General features: G+C 36.5%; 1 protein-coding gene across 1 annotated transcript in view; it reads left to right on the forward strand.

The window, feature by feature from the left end:
• The window catches only part of LOC125270760 (potassium voltage-gated channel subfamily H member 7-like), a 122,776-nt gene that overhangs the window by 42,424 nt on the left and 58,456 nt on the right, over positions 1-21,896 (forward strand). Inside the window, exons 3-4 of the mRNA XM_048194680.1 lie at positions 4,992-5,147; positions 16,241-16,675. Of these exons, the coding sequence (XP_048050637.1) occupies positions 4,992-5,147; positions 16,241-16,675 (591 nt within the window). The remainder of the gene's footprint in view (positions 1-4,991; positions 5,148-16,240; positions 16,676-21,896) is intronic.

Below are 21,896 nucleotides of genomic sequence, written 5' to 3' on the forward strand. Positions count from 1 at the left end.
CAGAGGATTTTCAGAACACTTCTCCTCTGCATGCTCATTAGATTATACTGAACATGTAGATTCGATTACATTTGAGGAGAGTTGCCGCAGAATATTCCACACCTCATTTGATCCATTTTTCTTGCCGGTGTTGTGTTAGAAGTATTAATGATACCTGCTGGTGCCGGAGACATTGATGTACTGCTCAGGATGCGGGAAATGCTTAGTCCAGCATGTTCAAGAAGAACCCTAGACCATTCCCTGCTTGTGTCCTATATGAGCTTCAGCGCTGTAGAAGAAAAGCTGATATATTTGGCTCCTGCTGGGTGTGACTGTGACCATGAGGGATGTGGAGGATCTGAAAGAGAGAGAGAGTAGTGTGAAAAACTGCTGTTTTGGACCAGATCTCAGTACATTTCTGCTTATAATAGCCTTTAGCCTCCTTGTTAGAGTGCCCGACTCTCATGCCGGCGGACCGGGGTTCGAATCCCGCTTAGGGCGGTTCTGTTTGAGCAGGAGGGGTTACACATACATTCTACTCACTATAAACCCTGACACAAAAAATATTATGAGGCACAACATTGATAACAATAAGAAATGTTTCTTGAGCAGCAAATCATCATATTAGAATGATTTCTGAAGGATCATGTGACACTGAAGACTGGAGTAATGATGCTGAAAATTCAGCTTTGATCACAGGAATAAATTACATCATAAAATATATTCACATAAAAAGTGATTCTTTTAAATTGTAATAATATTTCACGATATTTCTGTTTTACTGTATTTTTAATCAAATAAAGACTTTTTTAAAATCATTAAAAGACTTACTGACCCCAAACGTTTGATTGGTAGTGTATATGCAAATAAAATAATGTGATCTTGAACTTTGATTGACACCTTTCAAAGTCACCTTTTAATTAGTCAGTAGACCAATATATCGGCCAGGCCAAATAAAGACCTGATAAAGATTACTGGCATCAAAGTTCTCATGAAAACCTGGAAATATCAGTGATTAAAATTCATTAAGCTATATAAAGTTCAAAATGAATACATTCTTAAAATGTATTTTAAAAAAAATAAATAAATTAAAAAAAAAAAAGTTATGGAAATATTTTTTTTTTCTTATGCACAGTTCTAGATGTTTCTATTGTCTAGAAACTGCTATTTGTGAGTACAATCTTGAAAATTATTTTTTTTTAAAAATCACCAATATCCAGTAATCTGAAATAAAAAATAAAATGCATGGAAATTCATTGGTTCATTTGGTAACACTTTACAATAAGGTTCCACTAGTTAACATTGGTTAATGCGTTAACTAACATTAATGAACAATGAGCAGTGTTTATTAATCTTTGTTGATGTCAATCAAAATTCAACTGTTCATTTGTAGTTCATGTTAGCTCAGGTCCATTAAATAATATTAACAGAAATAATGTTTGATATTAATAATGTATTAGTAAATGATGAAATTAACATCAACTAAGATGCTTTATAAGTATTTTTCATTGTTAGTTGATGTTATATAGCCTAGTTAACTAACGTTAACCTTATTTGTAAACTGTTACCGTTCATTTTACAATTGACTTTCCTTAATCTGCCCGAGGGAGAATTACAGGTCGTATACTTTTAAAGTTTGTGTTAATATTATTATTATTATTATTATTATTATTTTTAGTTAGTGTTTATTTATTTCAAGTAATGATTTTATGGTGTTAGTTTTAGTTTGAGGATATGTTTACACCACAACAATGTACTGAAAATGGAAAAATCTTCCCTTTGCGTTTTTTTTTTCTCGTACAGACGACAGCGTTGTCAAAACGATCCCCGTTCACATGGATCAGCGAAAAAGACTAAAAACGCTGTATTCTGTTTCCAGGCTAGAGAATGAACACATAATATACACATGTGCATGACTTCACTGTTTTCAAGTTCACGTTTTTGTAGTTTAAAGAGACGATTACAGTATAATTTTCAAAAACTTGCACTTTGAATCCCGTTTTCAAAAGTTCCTATTTTCAGGTCCCCAAAATGCCGTTGTCATGTAAATAAACGGCAAAACCTTTCAGTTTTTTGTTGAAAGTGGTGTCGTTTAAACGGCCCCTTATTGAGTAAATAACGGCCCCTTCACAGAATTTGTTATTATATTCTGTTTGAAGTATTTTTGAATGGTTGGTCTATATACACATGCAGACAGACGTTTTTACCCATTGCGTTCACGTCTCTGCCGTGAACAGTGTTTTTAAGACACCATATCAAGTTCAAACATTCAGGGTTTGAGGACAGATCAGCATCCAGGACAGATACTATCTGTTTGTATGATATATTATATTATGTCAGGCACAAGCTTTCATACGGACCAAACATTTTAATAATCCTTCAGTGCAGCTGATATCCTTTCATCACTAAAGGGGCTTTGGGAGAGGACTGAATGAGAAGGACACAAGGATGGATTGGACTAAAAAAGAAAAAAAGATAAAAGGAGAACATTGCTGTCCATGTGGACAAATTCATTGTGCCTGTCATGCCCTGCTAAGTCCCTGCCCTGTCCACGTGGGCCGGGCTGCAGAAAAACAGCAGTTGAACAGGGCTAAGCCTGCAGAGAGAGGCACAGGCTGTGACATCTGACCTCTGGATCTGATTCACCGCATTTATCCATGATCACACCCTCCAGCTCCATCTCAGGCTCTCTCTCTCTCTCTCTCTCTCTCTCTCTCCCCATCTTTTCACTGGTGCTTTCTCACATTGTTTCTCTGTTAGAGGTTGTGGAGCTGGAGAGGGTATTTCAGTAATGCACCGTCAGTATCAGAGAGCAGATGAAAGCTGCCATCACCTCTTCACTCCTTCAGGTTCAGCTCCTAAATCTCACCTTCTCCTGCTGTATAGTGCAAATTAGTTTGCTATGCTTCAGTCCATCTGCTTTGAAGGAGTTCACAAAAAGTGCATTTTAAGGGGTCTAATTATGTTCTGTTTTATCCTGCAACTATCATTTCTACTGATTATAAAGAAAGGTAATATTTTGTGATGATGCGCTGCAAATGTTACGAAGAAAAAGACTATAAAAAAACCATTGACTCTCTCTCTCTCTCTCTCTATATATATATATATATATATATATATATTAATTTCAATTATTTAAATATATAAAAAAATTATATTTACATTTTTTATTCCAGAACCCAGTTCTTCTGCTCTATAGAGAAAAGTTGTATTAGTTAATGCACTGACATTAAAATTCCCTGAAAACTGATATATGATAATAAAACAAATATGATAATAATAAATAAAATATTAAATAAAAAATTATATAAAAGTACATTTTTATATATCTATAGAGAAAGGTTGTATTAATGCACTGACAGAAATAATGACATTTATTTTCTGAAGACAACCACTATTATTGTTATGTGTATTACTGTATATTTCTTTGACAATATTTCATAGCATAAGACCAGGTAGTATTTAATTAGGTTTGTTAACATTAGTCGGTGCATTTACTATTGCATGGACTAACAATGGACATTTTTATAGTATTGATTAATCTGAGATAACATTAGTTTATCTTTCGTTAAGTCATGTTCATTCATAAAACCTGACATGTTAAAAATATTTTAGAACATGTAGGAATTAACATTAAACAAAATGAAAAAATGTTGTAAATGTATTATATTTTGTGCTTTCGCATGAACTAATGTTAACATTAACGTTCACAGGACTTTGCTGTTACCATTATAAACTAAAGCAATATCACCAAAGCCAGTGCTTTTATACAAGTTAATATACTTGCATTTCATATAAATTTTTTTCTGCAAATGAAAATAGTGCCAAAAGAAGATTGAAAGCCTGACATTCAAAAACTAACCCTCATGTCAAAAAGAGTAATTCGAAAACCACTAAAAGGGAACATTTTCAGTGAATAACAGCTTAAATTTGATTTTAGAAAACTTGAAATATAGTCATTTGTGCTACTCTTATTATACTTGTCTGCTTTTTCCCCACTATAAATGATGAAAAACTATACTGTAAAAAGAATTGTTAGTTTAGTTCATTTTCAAGTTCAAATTTGAGTTAATACAATGAAGGCGATTGATTTAATGAACCGAAACTAAATATTATGTTATCTGAACCACAGTAATTATTGAAGTTGATTTGACAAAAGAAAAAATGTTGTGATAACAAATCACAGTTTTGTTTGCTTTTTCCAATAGAGGTCACGATTCTCGTAACTAAACAACTAAACAAAATAAGTAATTTACTAGAGGTTCTGATAAAATGTTAATTGCTGCAGTCTATTTAAAATGTTTAATTAAACTGAATTATTTTTTTTTTTAAATCGGGTTGAATGAATGATTCAATGACTCATTCATAACTTCACTAGTTTCATTACTGGATGAATCAACATTTTTCTTGAATGATTCATTTCTTTAACAGTCACATGTCGCCACCTACTGGTGTAATGATGTAATCGATACAGTCGTTATTTGAAAGGCCATGTTGCTAGATAAAGGCTTTTATCCCAGTTCTTCTGTGGTAATATAAATATTTGTAACAGAAATAATGATACTGATAATGAAAAGACTGTTTGTTTCATCCCTATACATGACAACTGCTCTCTCTGGATCAGTGGCAGTGCCAATGCAGATTTGAATGTTCCGCTGTGATTTTGTCAAATGTTTAATAGACATAGCCGAATCGTTGTAGTTTAGGAAATAAGATTGCATGGGTGCTTGAATCAAGATCGCTATATTTAAATGATTAATCGTGCAGCTCTACTTTGAAATGAAAGCATTTTTATGAGTACAGTATCTTGTTGTGGTGATTTAGTTCATCTTCTTCACCTCTCTCACCCTCTTCAGTTGCCTTCACAGCTCTCAACTGTGCCATGTGTCTTTATTAACATGTTAGATGTGGTCCAGACAGCAGAAGATGGGTGGAAACAGAACCAAATGAACCAAATGAAACAACCAGATCAGAGTTAGGAAATTAAACATGTCTTCATCTTCCTCTTGTAGGGTCAGACTTCCAGTGCAACACTCACATCATCCCAGTGAAGAACGAGGAAGGAGTTGTGATGATGTTCATCTTGAACTTCGATTATGTTCTAGATGAGGAGAACAGCGACTCTATGGAGAGACTGAACCTTACCCCGCCTGCCAAACCTGAAATCAGTGAGTGCAAACTCTTTTCATTATTATTTTTTTCTTTGCCAGATTGGTTTCTAAAATCACACTAGCAGTTCCTTCTGCAAATATTTATCCCATCTTTTCCCTCCATAAGCATTTTTTAAAAATAATTCAATTAAGAGTTCTAAACCATGAACTGAACAGCTCTGAAATTAATCACAACGTGTGTGTGAGTGTGAAGAAGTCTCTTATGAAGATTCCTACACTCTAAAAAATGCTGGGTTGTTTTAACTCATGTTATATGGACAAACCCAGCCGTTGGGTTAAACGTATACAGTAATTTAAAAATGTTATCCATATTTGACCCAAACATGGGTTGAAACAACACAGTATTTTTCAGTGTGCATAATTAAGAAGTCTCTTTTGCTTACCAAGGCTGCATTTATTTGATCAAAAATACAGTAAAAACAGTAATATTGTGAAATATCATTAAAATTTAAAATATTAGTGAGCAAAAACGTTCCATTTTTTTGTGTGTGTCCCTTTAAATGCAAATGAGTTGCTGCTCCCGGCCCCCTTTCCAGAAGAGGGCGGAGCTTTAACAGCTTAACAACAACAAAGCTGGAGAATCTCACGCAGCCAAAATGAGGATTGTCAGTAACGGTGTTCAGCCTTACATTGTTCAAACCGGAGTCGACACTGATGGAGAGACTCAGGAAGAAGTTACAACTTTTAGACGTTTCTGAATGGTTAGTGGATAAATTTATGTAGTTGCTGTGGAGCTGATTCAACTCATCCACTAGCATGTGCCGTCATGTTAATCTTTTGTGTAAATCCAGTGTTGAATTGACCCTCGTTTGTGAAGCAGTCCGGCGTAAAATGACAGCATGGCAACAACACTCTACTACAACAACTCTTCCTCTTCTCTAAAGCAGCCCAACATGGCCCCGCCCCCTTTGTTGCATGTTCTCGGGGGCGGGGTTTATGTAAATTTTTGGGTTAGTGATGTCACCAACCCGGGAAGAAGCTCATTGTAGTCCCTACCAGTCATTTGTCTTAGTCCTTAAAAATTGATTTCTGTAAAAGAAAAGATCTCCCTTTGATTGAACTTTGAGCGTCGTAACTTTGCAGATGTTGTTTATGCTCAAACAGCAACATTACACACTAACTAAAGTTAAAAAAGAGAAATCATAATTAAGGACCCTTTAATATTCTAGCAGTTGTCTCTATAGAGAAAGGTTTTGTTTGCTAATGCATTGACAACAAAGCTGAAGCTTTCACATTGTTCCTATTCCCCTGAAGACAACCACTTTTGTTATGCGTGTAAATAACCTGCAGACATTTCTCTGACAATCTTTGATTGGTGGAATTAAAATCATGCAGGAATCACTTTGCAACTAACTGTAGAGCGACTTCCTAGTGACTCCTTCACAACCCCACCTCCGCTGTGCTAAACCAGCCATTGTAATCAGTCGTGTTCAGACCCAGTGACAACAGGAAGTGCTTTAACTGGCCAGCATGTTGAACAGTCGAGCGCAGTGGGCGTTTCTCAACAGAGCATGCTAATTAGACAGGAGGCTCTCGCTGAGACTCTCAGAAGCAGGTGGGATGTTGGCATCCTCTCCTCTCGGCTCAGATGAGGGACGCTTTCGTAACTGGCTTCATATCAAGGATTTAACACGCTCATCAGCATGCACAGCTTTAGTTCCCGGCCTGCAGAACAAGCCAATACGGTCTTCTTTTTGTCATCTCAGGTGACAGGATGCTGTCGGGCACCTTTGGTGATCTGACTGGCACGTAAAGTGATTAATCACAGTTAGTTGTGTTTTTGAATGCTGTCTAGGAGCTGGTGCATCTGAAATAGACACAGAAAATAGACGAAAGACTGATCATAATAATTATCCATCAAAGTCTAGAACATTTCACAGGTAGAGAAAAGCAGACTGTACTGTTCTGCGCATCTAGTTTGTTGTCTACTAAGAGCCTCAAACATAATATAATTCTATAAAAGGCTTCTAAATTATTAACATAAAACTTTGCTGAAAAAAAACTGTTGCATACAGTGTCTGCATGATAGTTAACTATTTTTTACTCTACACTAGACTCAACAAAGTGCGTTCTTCGTGTCAGAAGTAGCGCAAGCACATGGAGTATGTCAAAAATAGCATGGCAACAGTTATCGGAGACTCTCGTGTTGCATCATTCAGCATCCAGTGTAGACAGCATCACTGATTATAATGGGTTCTACTCGTTTTGTTCTAATGTTCTGGTTTTGTGTGCATCAAACATGCACCAGATGGCCAATGAATGGTGAACTGGCTGATCTTAACGCGATCTTAAACCGTGATTTTGCCAAGTACGACATGTCCCTGCATGGGTCAAGATATTGTGTTGATCCTAGAACATAATTCCTGTCTGAAAATTTAGTCCTAACCCTATCCCTACCCCTTATCCCTAAAATCAGATGGAAATGATAGGTACATAAAACTCTGATATAGAAGCACATAACACAGATTGTAAGCCTAAACTTGACATAAACTGTATGGAATGTTATTCCAGTTGATCCAGGAACATGTCGTACTTGGTGAAATCACGTTCACAGATATGAACCAGAGCATATACAGAAAAAGCCTCAGTGAGGATGAGAAAGGAAGCGGATGGTATTAATGCATCTTTCATTTCCATCGTCTCCTTAACTTCCTCTATCTGCAGGCCCGTTTCCTCTGACAGCGCAGAGGGCCGCAGGGTGGCCGATCGTGGCAGCGATGACGCATCTTTGAGTGTCTGTGGGGGTCGTGTGGTCGTTTAGAGCTCTGCACAGCTGCTCGGGCCTCAGGTCCGCTTCAGCATCTATAGAAATCCTCACTTAGCAAACGCGCTGCTCTAGGTGAAGGTTATTTATAGTGGAGAATGTTGCCGAGTGTTTGGAGAGAGTGTGTGTTTTTCTGCCTCTGGGTGTCATGGAGAGTCAACAAGGACTCACCGCTGAACTCTGAATGTACTGTAGGTGTTAAATAAGGCCCAAACCTAGTGAAGCACCACTAGCCCACTGCACTATAGAGAGTGTGTGACCGAGGGAGGGCTTACATACACACGACAGCTATGCTTAGGCCCTGTTTACACTTGGTATTAAAGGGGTGGTTGATTATGATTTCCTTTTTTAACTTTAGTTAGTGTGTAATGTTTCTGTTAGATCATAAACAAGTTCTCGCTGTTTGAGAACTACAACAAACAGCTGGTAGGGACTACAACGAGCTTCTTCCTGGATTTGTGACATCACTAACCCTAAAATTTACATAAACCCCGCCCCCGAGAACACACAACAAAGGGGCGGGGCCATGTTGGGCTGCTTTAGAGAAGAGGAAGAGTTGTTGTAGTAGAGTGTTGTTGTCATGCCGTCATTTTACGCTGGACTGCTTCACAAACGAGGGTCAATTCAACACTGGATTTGCACAAAAGATGAACATGACGACACATGCTAGTCGATGAGTTGAATCAGCTCCACAGCAACTACATAAATTTATCCACTAACCATTCAGAAACGTCTAAAAGTTGTAACTTCTTCCTGAGTCTCTCCATCAGTGTCGACTCCGGTTTGAACAATGTAAGGCTGAACACCGTTACTGACAATCCTCATTTTGGCTGCGTGAGATTCTCCAGCTTTGTTGTTGTTGAGCTGTTAAAGCTCCGCCCTCTTCGGGAAAGGGGGCCGGGAGCAGCAGCTCATTTGCATTTAAAGGGACACACACAAAAATGGTGTGTTTTTGCTCACACCCAAATAGGGGCAAATTTGACAAGCTATAATAAATGATCTGTGGGGTATTTTGAGCTGAAAAGCTGAAAACGCATTTGAACGGATTGTTTTTGCAGTGTAAACATTCATGCGGTCAAATGTGTTCAAACAGCGCAAAAGATGCCTACTCTCCTCCTACTGACCTAATGCGTAAACATTATGGGATTCACGCTAGCCAGACAGGATTTAAACTTTGTCGGCTGAAAACCCAAGTCGAAAAACATATGAAGCACAATGTCTTGTGGCTGTCAGAGCAGAAACGAAAGCTGATGCTCTCCATATGTTTTTCTCTCATCTCTGGGCGTGTTCATATGTAAATTGAGCAAGCTTATTTTGTCCATTAGATCAAATGATCTGAAAAAGCCCATACATTTACCTGCCCATAGACCCTCACCTTGAAGAAATCAGGACAGAAGTGGTTTAAAGTGGACAAAAGGGATGGATTTAAACACCAGGTGTAAACGGATATGTGTCTCTCTCATCTACTTGTGATCCGATCGACCAAAACGCATCTTTATACCAGGTGTAAACAAGGCCTGAGTATCAAAGACACTTGTATGATGTGAAAACATGTCATATGGCAGTGTTTGGAATAGCATTACCTAATTTGCATAGTCAATTAGTGAATTGGACTCTGAAATTATACAAACATAATAATGCAAAATTCATTGCTATTACTGGTGATTTACTGGTTTTTGAGACTTGAATTACAGCACTTTTCCACAATACACATAGTTTCAAAGCAGCTTTACAGTAAATCATGATGTAATGTTTATAATATCTCAATATCTTCATGCCCTATAGTTGCATTTACCAGATTAGAGCTGGGTGATAATATAGTTGACATTTTGCAACAATACAAGCAATCAAGCAGTTGAGATTTGTTCTATAATACATATCGCCCTATGCGAGAATACTGTATTTTTGTGGATAAAGTTGGACGTACTTGTAAATCCAACTTTATATAAAGAGCTGAGTGAAAATATATAAACATCAACATGTCGTTCTGACCCTATTAAATTTTCTCGTCCAGTGAAACACAAAATGAGATGTTAGACAGACTGTCTGAGCTGGTCAGACAAAGAAAGTGGATGATTTATACTGTCAAGGACCAAATAAATAAATAAATAACACACATATATAGTAGTCCATATTATTCGTGTGCTATATTCTATATAATTTATATGTGAAACTGATGTTGTGTAAAACTCACATTTTTAGTTTTAGCATATTTTTACTGTATATACTGTAGAACTTTGATTCTATGAACTATGAAAAATGATTAAAAGTGCTTTAAAATAGCATTAGTTGGATAACATTAGCAGTATATTAATGCAACACAATATACCATAAGATCATATACAGTAGTAATATCACTTTTGGCCACTACTGTATACTATATATTTAAATTTCTTCACCCAGATTCTACAAATGTGTGTAGAATTCCTGTGACACATTCAAATTCAGATTGAAGTTACTTTTGGGGCAAACAAGAAACTGATTATGCATATACTCAGTATCATAGCAACAAATGGAAGTGCTGGAATCATGGGATGTAATCTCTAGGCTCTAGTGTATTCTGAAATAGAAGCTCTATCAAGTCTGAATGAGAATGTCACATGCTTAGACTGCAAAACTCTATCACCGCTCCACTATGATTAGAAAACAGCAAACGCAATGTCATTTACATGTTAATGTACATTAGAATCATACTAACCAAACAGCACATGACCTTCGAATCAAGCAATCTACATATACGTTGTGACTGTTAGCGTGCACACACACATGCACACACATCAACTTGCTGTCATGAATAATTTGCTAGGATGCAATCTTTTGTACTGTTCTGTTTATCTGGGCTATAATGAAATAAACAACCTTTGTTCACGCCTGCATTTGCCATTTCATTTTCTATTCAAACCAATTTATGCATATAGATTAAGTCTTAGTAGAAGAGACATATTTAATAACATATATGCTCTTCATAGGAAGTGATGAGCACAACACAACCAGATCTCTGCAAAGTCGTAGTTTTCAACTCCTGTAAAGTCCCTGTAAAGTCAATTCTGAGAATTCTTTCTAAACATGTTTTAAATGTTACAAATGTATTGCCGAAACACATTACAAAGACTGTGAATTGCGTAATGCTTAATTGTGAAGTTAGAGCGTTAAGCAGTTTTTCACCAAGTCTCTGTTCAGGATTTTTTGGGCGGAGCTAAAACGTGGGTCTGATGACGCACTGGAGCCCCCGAACATGGCCCCGCCCCTAACACTAACGTCCAATTAAAGCACAAGCGTATGGAAGCTTGTTTCCGCCATGAAATGAAAAATAAATGTAATTGTGACTTTTTTTCTCAGAATTGAGATTTAAACTCACAGTTGCAAGTTATAAAGTCAGAATTGTGAGATATAAACTTGCAATTGCGTGTTATAAAGTGCAGTTATGAAGGAAAAAAGATATCACACAATTCTGACTTTATAACTCACAATTATGAGTTTATATCTCGCAATTCTGAGGAAAAAAAGACAGAATTGTGAGATATAAAGTCAGAATTGCGAGATAAAAAGTCATAATTACCTTTTTTATTTTTTTATTTATTGGCAGAAAAAAGCTTCCATACAAATGTCATGAAAAATTCATATTCAATGTGTTTTGTTTTACAATCTCGCCCAGGGCCTCACAAACCCACGGGTCGGCCTTGAGGGCGAGTAAATGATGACACAATTCTTTGAATTCAACTTAAATTCTCCTATACTTCTGACAACCAAAGGGTGAAAAATTGTCCGAGCAGCGTTTCTGTCTGTTTTAGATGGCCGCTGCTGGTAGTTCCAGGCACTGGAGTCCAGGCAGAAAGAGAGAGAGAACATGATTGAGTATTAATGTCTGACAGTCACAGGAAGAAAAGGGAAGTGGCCGTGATGGTTTAATATCTCATTATGCTTAATTAACCTCTCGCGCTGACTGACTTTCTCATCGTCAGCATCACTCATCACAAATCTCAAGAATCACAAAGCTTGACGTTTGACTTTTGTGTGCCGTATAAATGAGGTTTTCAGCCTTTAGTGATACTAAGTCATTCGAGTGCAATGCAAGTGTGTTAAATCTCTAACACAGGGGTGCCCAAACTCGGTCCTGGAGGGCCGCTGTCCTGCAGAGTTTAGATCCAACCAGCTCCAAAACACCTGCCTGGAAGTGGATATGTCTAGTTAGATCTTTTTTAGCTAGTTCAGGTGTGTTTAATTGGGGTTCGAGCTAAACTCTGCAGGACAGCGGACCTCCAGGACCGAGTTTGAACACCCCTGCTCTAACATATGAATGCACTCTCACTTAGTCAGTGTGTAATGTTGCTGTTAGAGCATAAACCATGTATGCAAAGTTAAGACTCAATGCAAAATTCAATGCAAAGGGAGATATTTTCTTTAACAGAAATCCGGTTTGAACAATGTAAGGCTGAACAATCGTTACTGACAATCCTCATTTTGGCTGCATGAGATTCTCCAGCTTTGTTGTTGTTGAGCTGTTAAAGCTCCGCCCTCTTCTGGAAGGCTCATTTGCATTTAAAGGGACACACAAAAATGGCTTTGCTAATTTTGCTTTGAAGGTCTCCTACACTAGGTATACATCCATCCAAGGTCAAAAAACTTAATATACAATAAAACAATATACATCACAGCATCACTTCATTTCTTAAAGAGTCTGAAAAGAGTTTGATAAAGGATTTGGTCTCTCTAAACCCCACCTTCCCGAGAGCCTACTCTGCTCTGATTGGTCCACATGTCGGAAACCAAACACACATTACCATATTTAAATTTTAGTTTCGGATCTTCCTCAGTGCTTGATACACAGTGATATGAACGGTAACGATGGCGTCAGTTTTACCGTATCAATTCCAGCATGAGTCCTCATCTTTTTGAAGTTCTTGCAAGGCTGAAAACAGCGTCTTCTTGACACGTCGACAACACGAACCAGTCTCAGCTACAACTACAGTGTTTGAGAGCGGGGCAAAATAGATATTGTTCATGAGCAGCCAATGAGGACCATAGTCTGGCATTATGCAAATTGTGAGAACCACTCATTTCAGGCAGTTCAGAATCACTTCTTTCTTTTGCGATACAATAACTCCATTTATCTGCACTTTGATCTGTGAAACTTTGCAGACCTTTTACATTCACAAACAGCTATAATTACACACTACATGAAAGATAATATCTGAAAAAGCATAGTGGGGCACTAAATGATTCCATTTTAAGTTTTAAACTGCTGTCATTTATCCATAAAACATACATACTTAATGTTTCCATACCTGCCTGGATGTGGGTGCGTTGTAGGGGGCATCGGTCAGTGGTATCATGTGTAGTTGTGTCGGCAGTGACAGCACGTGAAGGGCTCGCTGAGTGAGGAAGTCCTCATATTCCCAGGTGCTGGATCACTTCCAACCTCGCCATTGTCATTGAGCATCCAAAACAACCCTCCTGAGGAGTGTTTACAGTCATGCACACGGCCGCTGGAACAACACTGAGTTCTGCTCCTACTCCAGAGTTTCCTCTTCATCAGCATCAGCCAGCAGGTTAATGCTTCATGTTTAAGCGAGCACACCTGCCTCTGTTTAACAGGTGCACTCTTTAAACCCCATTGAGCTGAATGAGGCAGGCTGACAGTCGGGAAAAGCTGTGCAGCGGGACTGTAATTCAGCGAGTGAGTTGTTCAGGTCATTCTGTTGACACAGAAATGGTGTTTCCCGTACACCTGCGTACTGTAATGCATGACACACGCTGTAATGTCTTAATAATGAGCTGTTTGAGGTCTTTTAGATAATTACTGTAGGTGCAGGTGTTTGAGCACAAGTTTTGTACGTTGCCTTAAAAGCATAATGGGAGAGAGAAACTCAGCATTAAAAGTGCAGCAATACTAGACTGTAAGCGTGTAGATTTATTAGAGATAAACTGATATTTTAACCCATATTCACACAATTGAATGCGTTTAATTCTGCATCTACCATTATTCCCAATATCACACATCCTGTGTATTGAACAGGAAACAATGGTATTTAAGTAAAGCTACTTATTTATATTTCTTTAATTATTTAAAGTCATTCACTGTCAAGTGAGAAATGTAGCATTTGTTATGGAAGCTTGTTTCCGCCATGAAATAAAAAAGGTAATTGTAACTTTTTATCTCAGTGAGTTTATCTATAGTGAGATATAAAAGTCAGAATTGCGAGATATAAAGTCAGAATTGCGAGTTATAAAGTCATAATTACGAGATATAAAGTCAGAATTGCTAGTTATAAAGTCACAATTGCTAGTTATAAAGTCAGAACTGCATGATATAATGTCAGAATTGCGAGTTATAAAGTCAGAATTACAAGATATAAAGTCAGAATGGTGATATAAAGTCAGAATTACGAGATATAAAGTCAGAATTACGAGATATAAAGTCAGAATTACAAGATATAAAGTCAGAATTACGAGATATAAAGTCAGAATTACGAGATATAAAGTCAGAATTACAAGATATAAAGTCAGAATTACGAGATATAAAGTCAGAATTGCGAGATATAAAGTCAGAATTGCGAGTTATAAAGTCAGAATTATGAGAGATAAAGTCAGAATTGCAAGTTAAGTCACAATTGTGAGATATAAAGTCAGAATTGCATGATATAAAGTCAGATTTGTGAGATAAAGTCAGAATTACAAGATATAAAGTCAGAATTGCGAGTTATAAAGTCAGAATTGCGAGTTATAAAGTCAGAATTACAAGATATAAAGTCAGAATTATGAGATATAAAGTCAGAATTACGAGATATAAAGTCAGAATTACGAGATATAAAGTCAGAATTGCGAGTTATAAAGTCAGAATTACAAGATATAAAGTCAGAATTACGAGATATAAAGTCAGAATTGCGAGATATAAAGTCAGAATTACGAGATATAAAGTCAGAATTGCGAGTTATTAAGTCACAATTGTTTGATATAAAGAAAAAAAAAACTATAATATAAATATTAGAAGAAAAACCTAAAAACTTGAAATTAAAAATATTGCTTAGGCAAGTACCTGAAATAAATGAATTTAAATTGAAGTACTAAAATGACTGAAAATGAATTTAAACTATATAGAATTATAAAAGTAATAAAAAGGACAAAAAGAACATAACTAATAATATTAAAAACTATAATGGTATATAAATAATTATATTTTTATTATTACAGTATACATAATCCATGATGTAGTTTAACGATAATTTTTAAAATTATTTTTAAATCAATCATCAGTTGTTGTTGGGTTAGGGTTTGTATTGCTGTCAGCAAACAAAAATAATATTGCTCAATCTCTAGAAGTTATGCAGGATGCCAAAGCAAACAGGATATAATGTCACGTAGGGCTTCAGGTTTTAATAATACATTACAAATAATAACAAATTCAAAATGTTAAAAAATGCCATGTAAAATTGTAAGAGATCCTCTACACAAATTTGCAGGTCAAACTTGAACTCTGTTCACATATTTCTTGGCATATGCTTGTGTTCCCGCTCTCTCATGTGCATGAATGGAAGTGAATGGAACATAAAGTCTATAGTGAGCGCATCTTGCAGTCCTGTACAGTCGAAAGAGCTTCCTCTTGAAGTAGACCTTATTTATTAGAAAGTGTGTACTGTGTACTCCAATTTACTCTTCAAAGCGCTGATGTACTGGAGAGGAAACACTGAATTCCATGGGGAAGCAGTGGATTTGTTTGATCATATCCTGTCAAAAAAAAAAAAAAAAAAACATTTTGAGAGGCTGCTAATTAAAGCTGCGGTGAGCTGTGTCCGTACTGAAGGAGGAATTCAGACCAAAGGCCGGTGGGATAATTAAAGGCATGGCTGAACAAATGAGCCATATGTCATATTGTTGTTCTCCTGGGGGAATGCATTGTGGGAATGAATGTTGACCTCTCAAGTTGCATGTCTGCTGAATACGCCCATTCTTATAATAATCTTGCCAGGGGTGCTGACAAATGATTTCAGTGTATTCAATGGCCACTTCTGAAACACTATAACACTATTTTTTGTTTCTATTTTCACTCTCCCCCTATATATATACTGTACACACACAGTAGATAGATACATTTGTAATATAATATAATATAGTATAATTCATAATTGAGATATACTTGAAAGCTATTTGAATTTGTTAATATTTATATGAATATTTAACTTTAAATAAAGGAGTGTATTCAATGGATGGATGGATGGATAGATAGAATGAGAGATAAATGAGAGATAGATTTATGCAAGTATTTCTATTTTTATAAATAATAGCCCTACATGAAACTTTCTACACATCTTTTCCCAAATACCTCCAGGAAAAGGAAGATTCTTCTGCTTCCGTCTGCCAGCCTTGAATCTGTTGGGAACCAGCAAGCAGTCTCTCCCGCAGGACGATCCAGATTCAATCATGGTGGACTCGCCCAGGGCCAGTGACGACTCCGAGGCCGTGATGGACGTCCGATCGCCGACGAAGGACGGTTCCAGTCCAGCGGATGCCAACGACACGCGGGCGCTCATCAGCTCCAGCCCTCACTCCTCCCCAGTCAGTGTGTCCGTTCCCATCGACCACTCGTCGCCCAAGCAGCCCTGGGATCGGCCCAGTCCTTCCCAAGCTCAGTCCACCACCTGCCTGGCCCAGTCCATCTCTAGAGACAGCATGTGCAGCAGGAGACGGGCCTCCTCCGTTCACGACATTGAAGGGCTGAGTACGAACTCCAAACGTCTGTTTATGGACAGACAGGCAAGTGAAGGTGAGTACTAAAACTTATATTGAATTTACATGTTGTATTTCTGTGATACGTTTGACCGAAAATGGAGAAAAGCACGGCACTAGGAACAACAAGGTCTGCCAAGAAGCAAATGGACTGATAAGACTGTAGAAAAAACTAAATATATCTCTATTTTATCTTCAAAAGAAGTTAGTGCTGTCAAACAATTAATCGCGATTAATCGTATAAAAGAAAAGTTTGTTTAGATAATATATATTTATTACACATATATGTATTTATTTAAGAAATATGTATACATTTGTTAAATATATACATGCATGTTTCTGTATTTATATATACATAATAAATATACACAGTATATTATGTAAACAAACTTTTTTGGATGTGATTAATCGTGATTAATCATTTGACAGCGCTAATTATATTACAAATAATATTTTTTTCTCTCTCTCTCTCTCTCTCTCTCATATATATATATATATATATATATATATATATATATATATATATATATATATATATATATATATATATATATATATATATATATATATATATATATATATATTAATAGAATAATGTATAATTTTGTTCTTTTAAAGAAAGACCAGAACTTCAGACTGTTTTGGTAAAAGATGTGATAAAATATGAGATAAAATATTAAATCATATCTGGTTATTGTGCACATTTTAGACTAAATTAATATGAAATAGCTATGTAATTTGATGCTTTCTGGTCAAAAGCCATGTTCTTTATTCATGTTATAAACCTAGACTTACACCATAAAATAGTTTGAATTGTAAAGTCCTTTAAATTGTGCAATTAATTAACTCAACCATCATAATGCACAGTTTCTGCATTATTTGGGGGATTAATGAAGACAGGAATGTATAATTTTCCAGTATAGTGATTTCATGGCTTTTTATTGATGAATGATAATCACATCTAACAGCAAGAAGTGGTAATTATAATGGCATTATAATAAATGACCTTCTCCCTGCCTGTTTTGTTGATATTATCAATTTAGAGTCATTGTAAAGAACCAAACTTTGAAATGATCCACTGCTGGAAGAAGCATGTGTGCTTTATTTTTTTTTACATGAACTCATGCAGTTAAATGTTTTCTTTAATTGGGTGAATTTTCCTAATTTTCTTCTTTTAATCTTTACTCCTCCACTCCAGACCGTGTACGTGGTCAGAAAGGTAACGTTGAATTCTGTAGGAATGTATAACTGTCTCTGGCTTCTTGCTGCATGCTTAAAAACACACAGCAGTTGGGTTCACCATTATTCATATTACTGACTACTTAAAGAGACCATGTTATGGACAAAGTTTGGATTGTGTTTTTGGGCTCTACTAGAAGACATTTTCATGCTTGATTATTCAAAAACACATTATTTTTCACATATTCTCCATTGTTGCAGCTCTTCTCTTCCCAGTCTGTCAGTAACACTCTGTTTAGTTCCTGTCTCTATGAAGCCCCTCCTTCTGAAAAGCTCACTGTGCTCTGATTGGTCAGCTAGATCAGTGTGTCGTGATTGGTAATGCACTTTGAGCGTGTTTGAGAAATGTCCCGCCCCTTACCATAACTGTGAGTTTCAACACACTACTAACTAACTCAACCATGCCCCACCCCTTTATTTTGCATATGCTTTGTGCGGGAATTATTTAAAGGTGTCCTCGAATGAAAAATTTAATTTATCTTGGCATAGTTGAATAACAAGAGTTCAGTACATGGAAATGACATACAGTGAGTCTCAAACTCCATTGTTTCCTCCTTCTTATATAAATCTCATTTGTTTAAAAGACCTCCGAAGAACAGGCGAATCTCAACATAACACCGACTGTTACGTAACAGTCGGGATCATTAATATGTACACCCCCAATATTTGCATATGCCAGCCCATGTTCCCAACATTATGAAAGGCATTAGACAAGGGCAGCCAGTATTAACGTCTGGATCTGCACAGGTGAATCAACAGACTAGGTAAGCAAGAACAATAGCGAAAAATGGCAGATGGAGCGATAATAACTGACATGATCCATGATATCATGATATTTTTAGTGATATTTGTAAATTGTCTTTCTAAATGTTTCGTTAGCATGTTGCTAATGTACTGTTAAATGTGGTTAAAGTTACCATCGTTTCTTACTGTATTCACGGAGACAAGAGCCGTCGCTATTTTCATTTTTAAACACTTGCAGTCTGTATAATTCACTAACACATCTTCATTCTTTATAAATCTCTCCAACAGTGTAGCATTAGCCGTTAGCCACGGAGCACTATCAAACTCATTCAGAATCAATGTAAACAATATAACAGTATACAATACTCACATAATCCGACGCATGCATGCCGCATGCATGACGAACACTTTGTAAAGATCCATTTTGAGGGTTATATTAGCTGTGTAAACTTTGTTTATGCACTGTTCAAGGCAAGCGCGAGCCACGTGGGCGTGGAGCACGAGAATTAAAGGGCCAGTAGCCCTGAATCGGCTCATTTATAATGATGCCCCAAAATAGGCAGTTAAAAAAATGAAATTAAAAAAATCTACAGGGTATTTTGAGCTGAAACTTCGCAGACACATTCAGGGGACACCTTAGACTTATATTACATCTTTTTAAAAAAAAGTTCTAGGGCACCTTTAAATGAGGAATATTGTGACGTGCTCGTTCCTGGAAGAAAACTCAAGACTACAATGGAGGCGTTTCAGGGAGTACAGAAACACTGACACTGATATAGAGAATAACTCCCACTGAAGGGACTTTGCAGAGTTCTTTTATGCTCAATCAGCAACATTACACACTAATGAAAGATGAACATATACAAGCATAATAGCGCCTCTTTAAAGCACCTGTAATCCTATCTCTTGCACAACAAGGTTGTCAAAGACAAAGTTAGGTCCATAGATGATTCCAGTCCATCCTGTGGGATGGTTTGAGAAAAAAAATGATTAAATTAAGCTAAAAAAAAAAAAATGTCATTCATTATATCAGTACACTGCAAACAATTATTTTCCGAAGTTGTAAATAAATATTACTGGAGTACTTTTTAACATGTACAAAAAAAATTAATTTCAGAATCTTAACACTTGCCTACAGTTTCACAGACAAGGCTTAAGCTAGTCCTAGACTAAAATGCATGATTGAGCCGTTTAAACTGAAAGTAACTCGCAATGACGTATCTTAGAATATGTCAGAGCCATTGTTTTGTCTCAAGATGCACACCAGTAATGTGTTTTTCTAGGGTACATTTATAAAAGCTACATAAGTACTCTAACTGAACTAAGGCCTAATCCTGGCTTAGTCTAAGCCTTGTCTGTGAAACCGGGCCTTAATGTTTATTAGATATAATCCATTAATACTATGGGCCCTATCATATTCCCGGCGCAATGTGACACCAGGTGCGACGCAAGTGTTTTTTGCTAGTTTCAGCCCGATGCAGTTATCATTTTCATGTCGTGCACCATGCTGTTTAAATAGCAATTGCACTCGTGGTGTGCTGGTCTGATGCATTGTTGGCATGTTGCTATTTTGAGGCAACTGAAAACGACTGCACCATTGACCAACAAAAACCTGCTCTAAATTCAATAGTGCAGTATTTTTATTTATTTTTTTATTTAAAGAGTGTGTTAGTAATATGCACCTATAGGCAGGTGCACAATGAGCATACGCTCTGCTTGTTATACACACAGAGATGTGCAGCAGCACACAAACATGCCAAATACTAAAAATAAAAGGATTCCTCTCTGGAGAAGCATTCAGTCTTTCCGCTGGCAAATTCTGCCATGCATGTAAATACCGAATCTGCCATTTTGCAAGCACACCTGGCTTTTAAAGGGAATGGGAGATGAGACTCTGATTGGTTTATTGCACGTTACGCCCAAAAAACACCCATGACTCATTAAGAGACTAGGTACAACCCTTTTGGACCATGCACCTACCATTTTTTCCATCGTTAAACTAGCAAAAGTGGATTCAGACACTAAGTCCACCTGCCATGCGCTTTAGACCATGAGCTTAGATTGTTAAAATAGGGCCCTGTGTCTTTGCTCTCTGAATTTGACAGAGAAGCTGGTCTGTAAATAAACACTTTTTTAACACTGTTTTTATGCCCAACTCTGTAAAGGCATTAGAAGATTGTGTTTTCCGCATGCATTTTGCATGAACACCCCAAAATTTTACAAATTAGGTCTGCATATGGTGACTTTTATCCCAGTTTTCAACCTAAAATGAGACTGGCACCCCACAACTTAGACTGGTTAAAACAACACCCCTAAAAAAAAAAATCAAGATAAAACCCGTTATCTTTCCTCAAAAGCGCACTCAGAATACAGATCAGAAGCTTCCATCACAGTGTCTGGGACGTCATGCCGTTTCGTGATTATCCATTTTCAGTCTGATTTCTCCTCTCAGCTGTTATTGATGTCTTGATTAGATCATACAGAACATTTGCTGCTATTTCAGTAAAGCTCTAGTCTGGACCATCTTGCATTAAGGTGGATTAGAATGGCTCAGACTTGTACAGGCAGTTCTTCTTCACATCCCATTGAACGAGACTGATGCGGAGGCTCACAGTCAGGACAGAAAATCAATGGTACATGCTGAATGACTTCCATCAGCTGTTAACCGGCACAGCCACTTTCAGTTTGGGAGGATATTTCTTTAATCAAAGTTTGAATTATCCCAAGAGAGCTTGTGCGGTACTGTTATTTATCATTCGTCTATTATATTGCACAGGATTTTAATGGATTGTTAATGGATGCTTACAGAACTGATATGTTCGTTTCAAGCATGGATGATGAACTTGAAATGTACAAAAAAAATATCCTGTTTCTAACAGTACAATCACATATACATTTTTGATGATGTTTTAATACAACTGTAACACTGTGTTGACAAAAGGTTCATTCAAATGGTTCATTAAGCTGAGCAAACAATGTATTCAAGGCAAAATCATACAATTGTTCTCCTGCCAGACATATAATTTATTTAAGCATTTGACCTGAAATGCCTTAAAGGCTTTTTAAATTGAACATTTAATTTTTTTAAATGTATTTTTTTTAAGTAAATATTTGTATTTAATATACTTTTTATTTAATATTTAAAAAAATAATATACTAATTTTATAATTAAAATATAATATTTGATGAATATAATATATAATAAAATATAATATTTCATTATATATATTGAATATATCATGATTAATTATATTTTCAAATACTGAAAAAAAGCA

The sequence above is a fragment of the Megalobrama amblycephala genome, linkage group LG6, assembly GCF_018812025.1.
Source record: "Megalobrama amblycephala isolate DHTTF-2021 linkage group LG6, ASM1881202v1, whole genome shotgun sequence".
In the NCBI taxonomy this organism is placed as follows: domain Eukaryota; kingdom Metazoa; phylum Chordata; class Actinopteri; order Cypriniformes; family Xenocyprididae; genus Megalobrama; species Megalobrama amblycephala.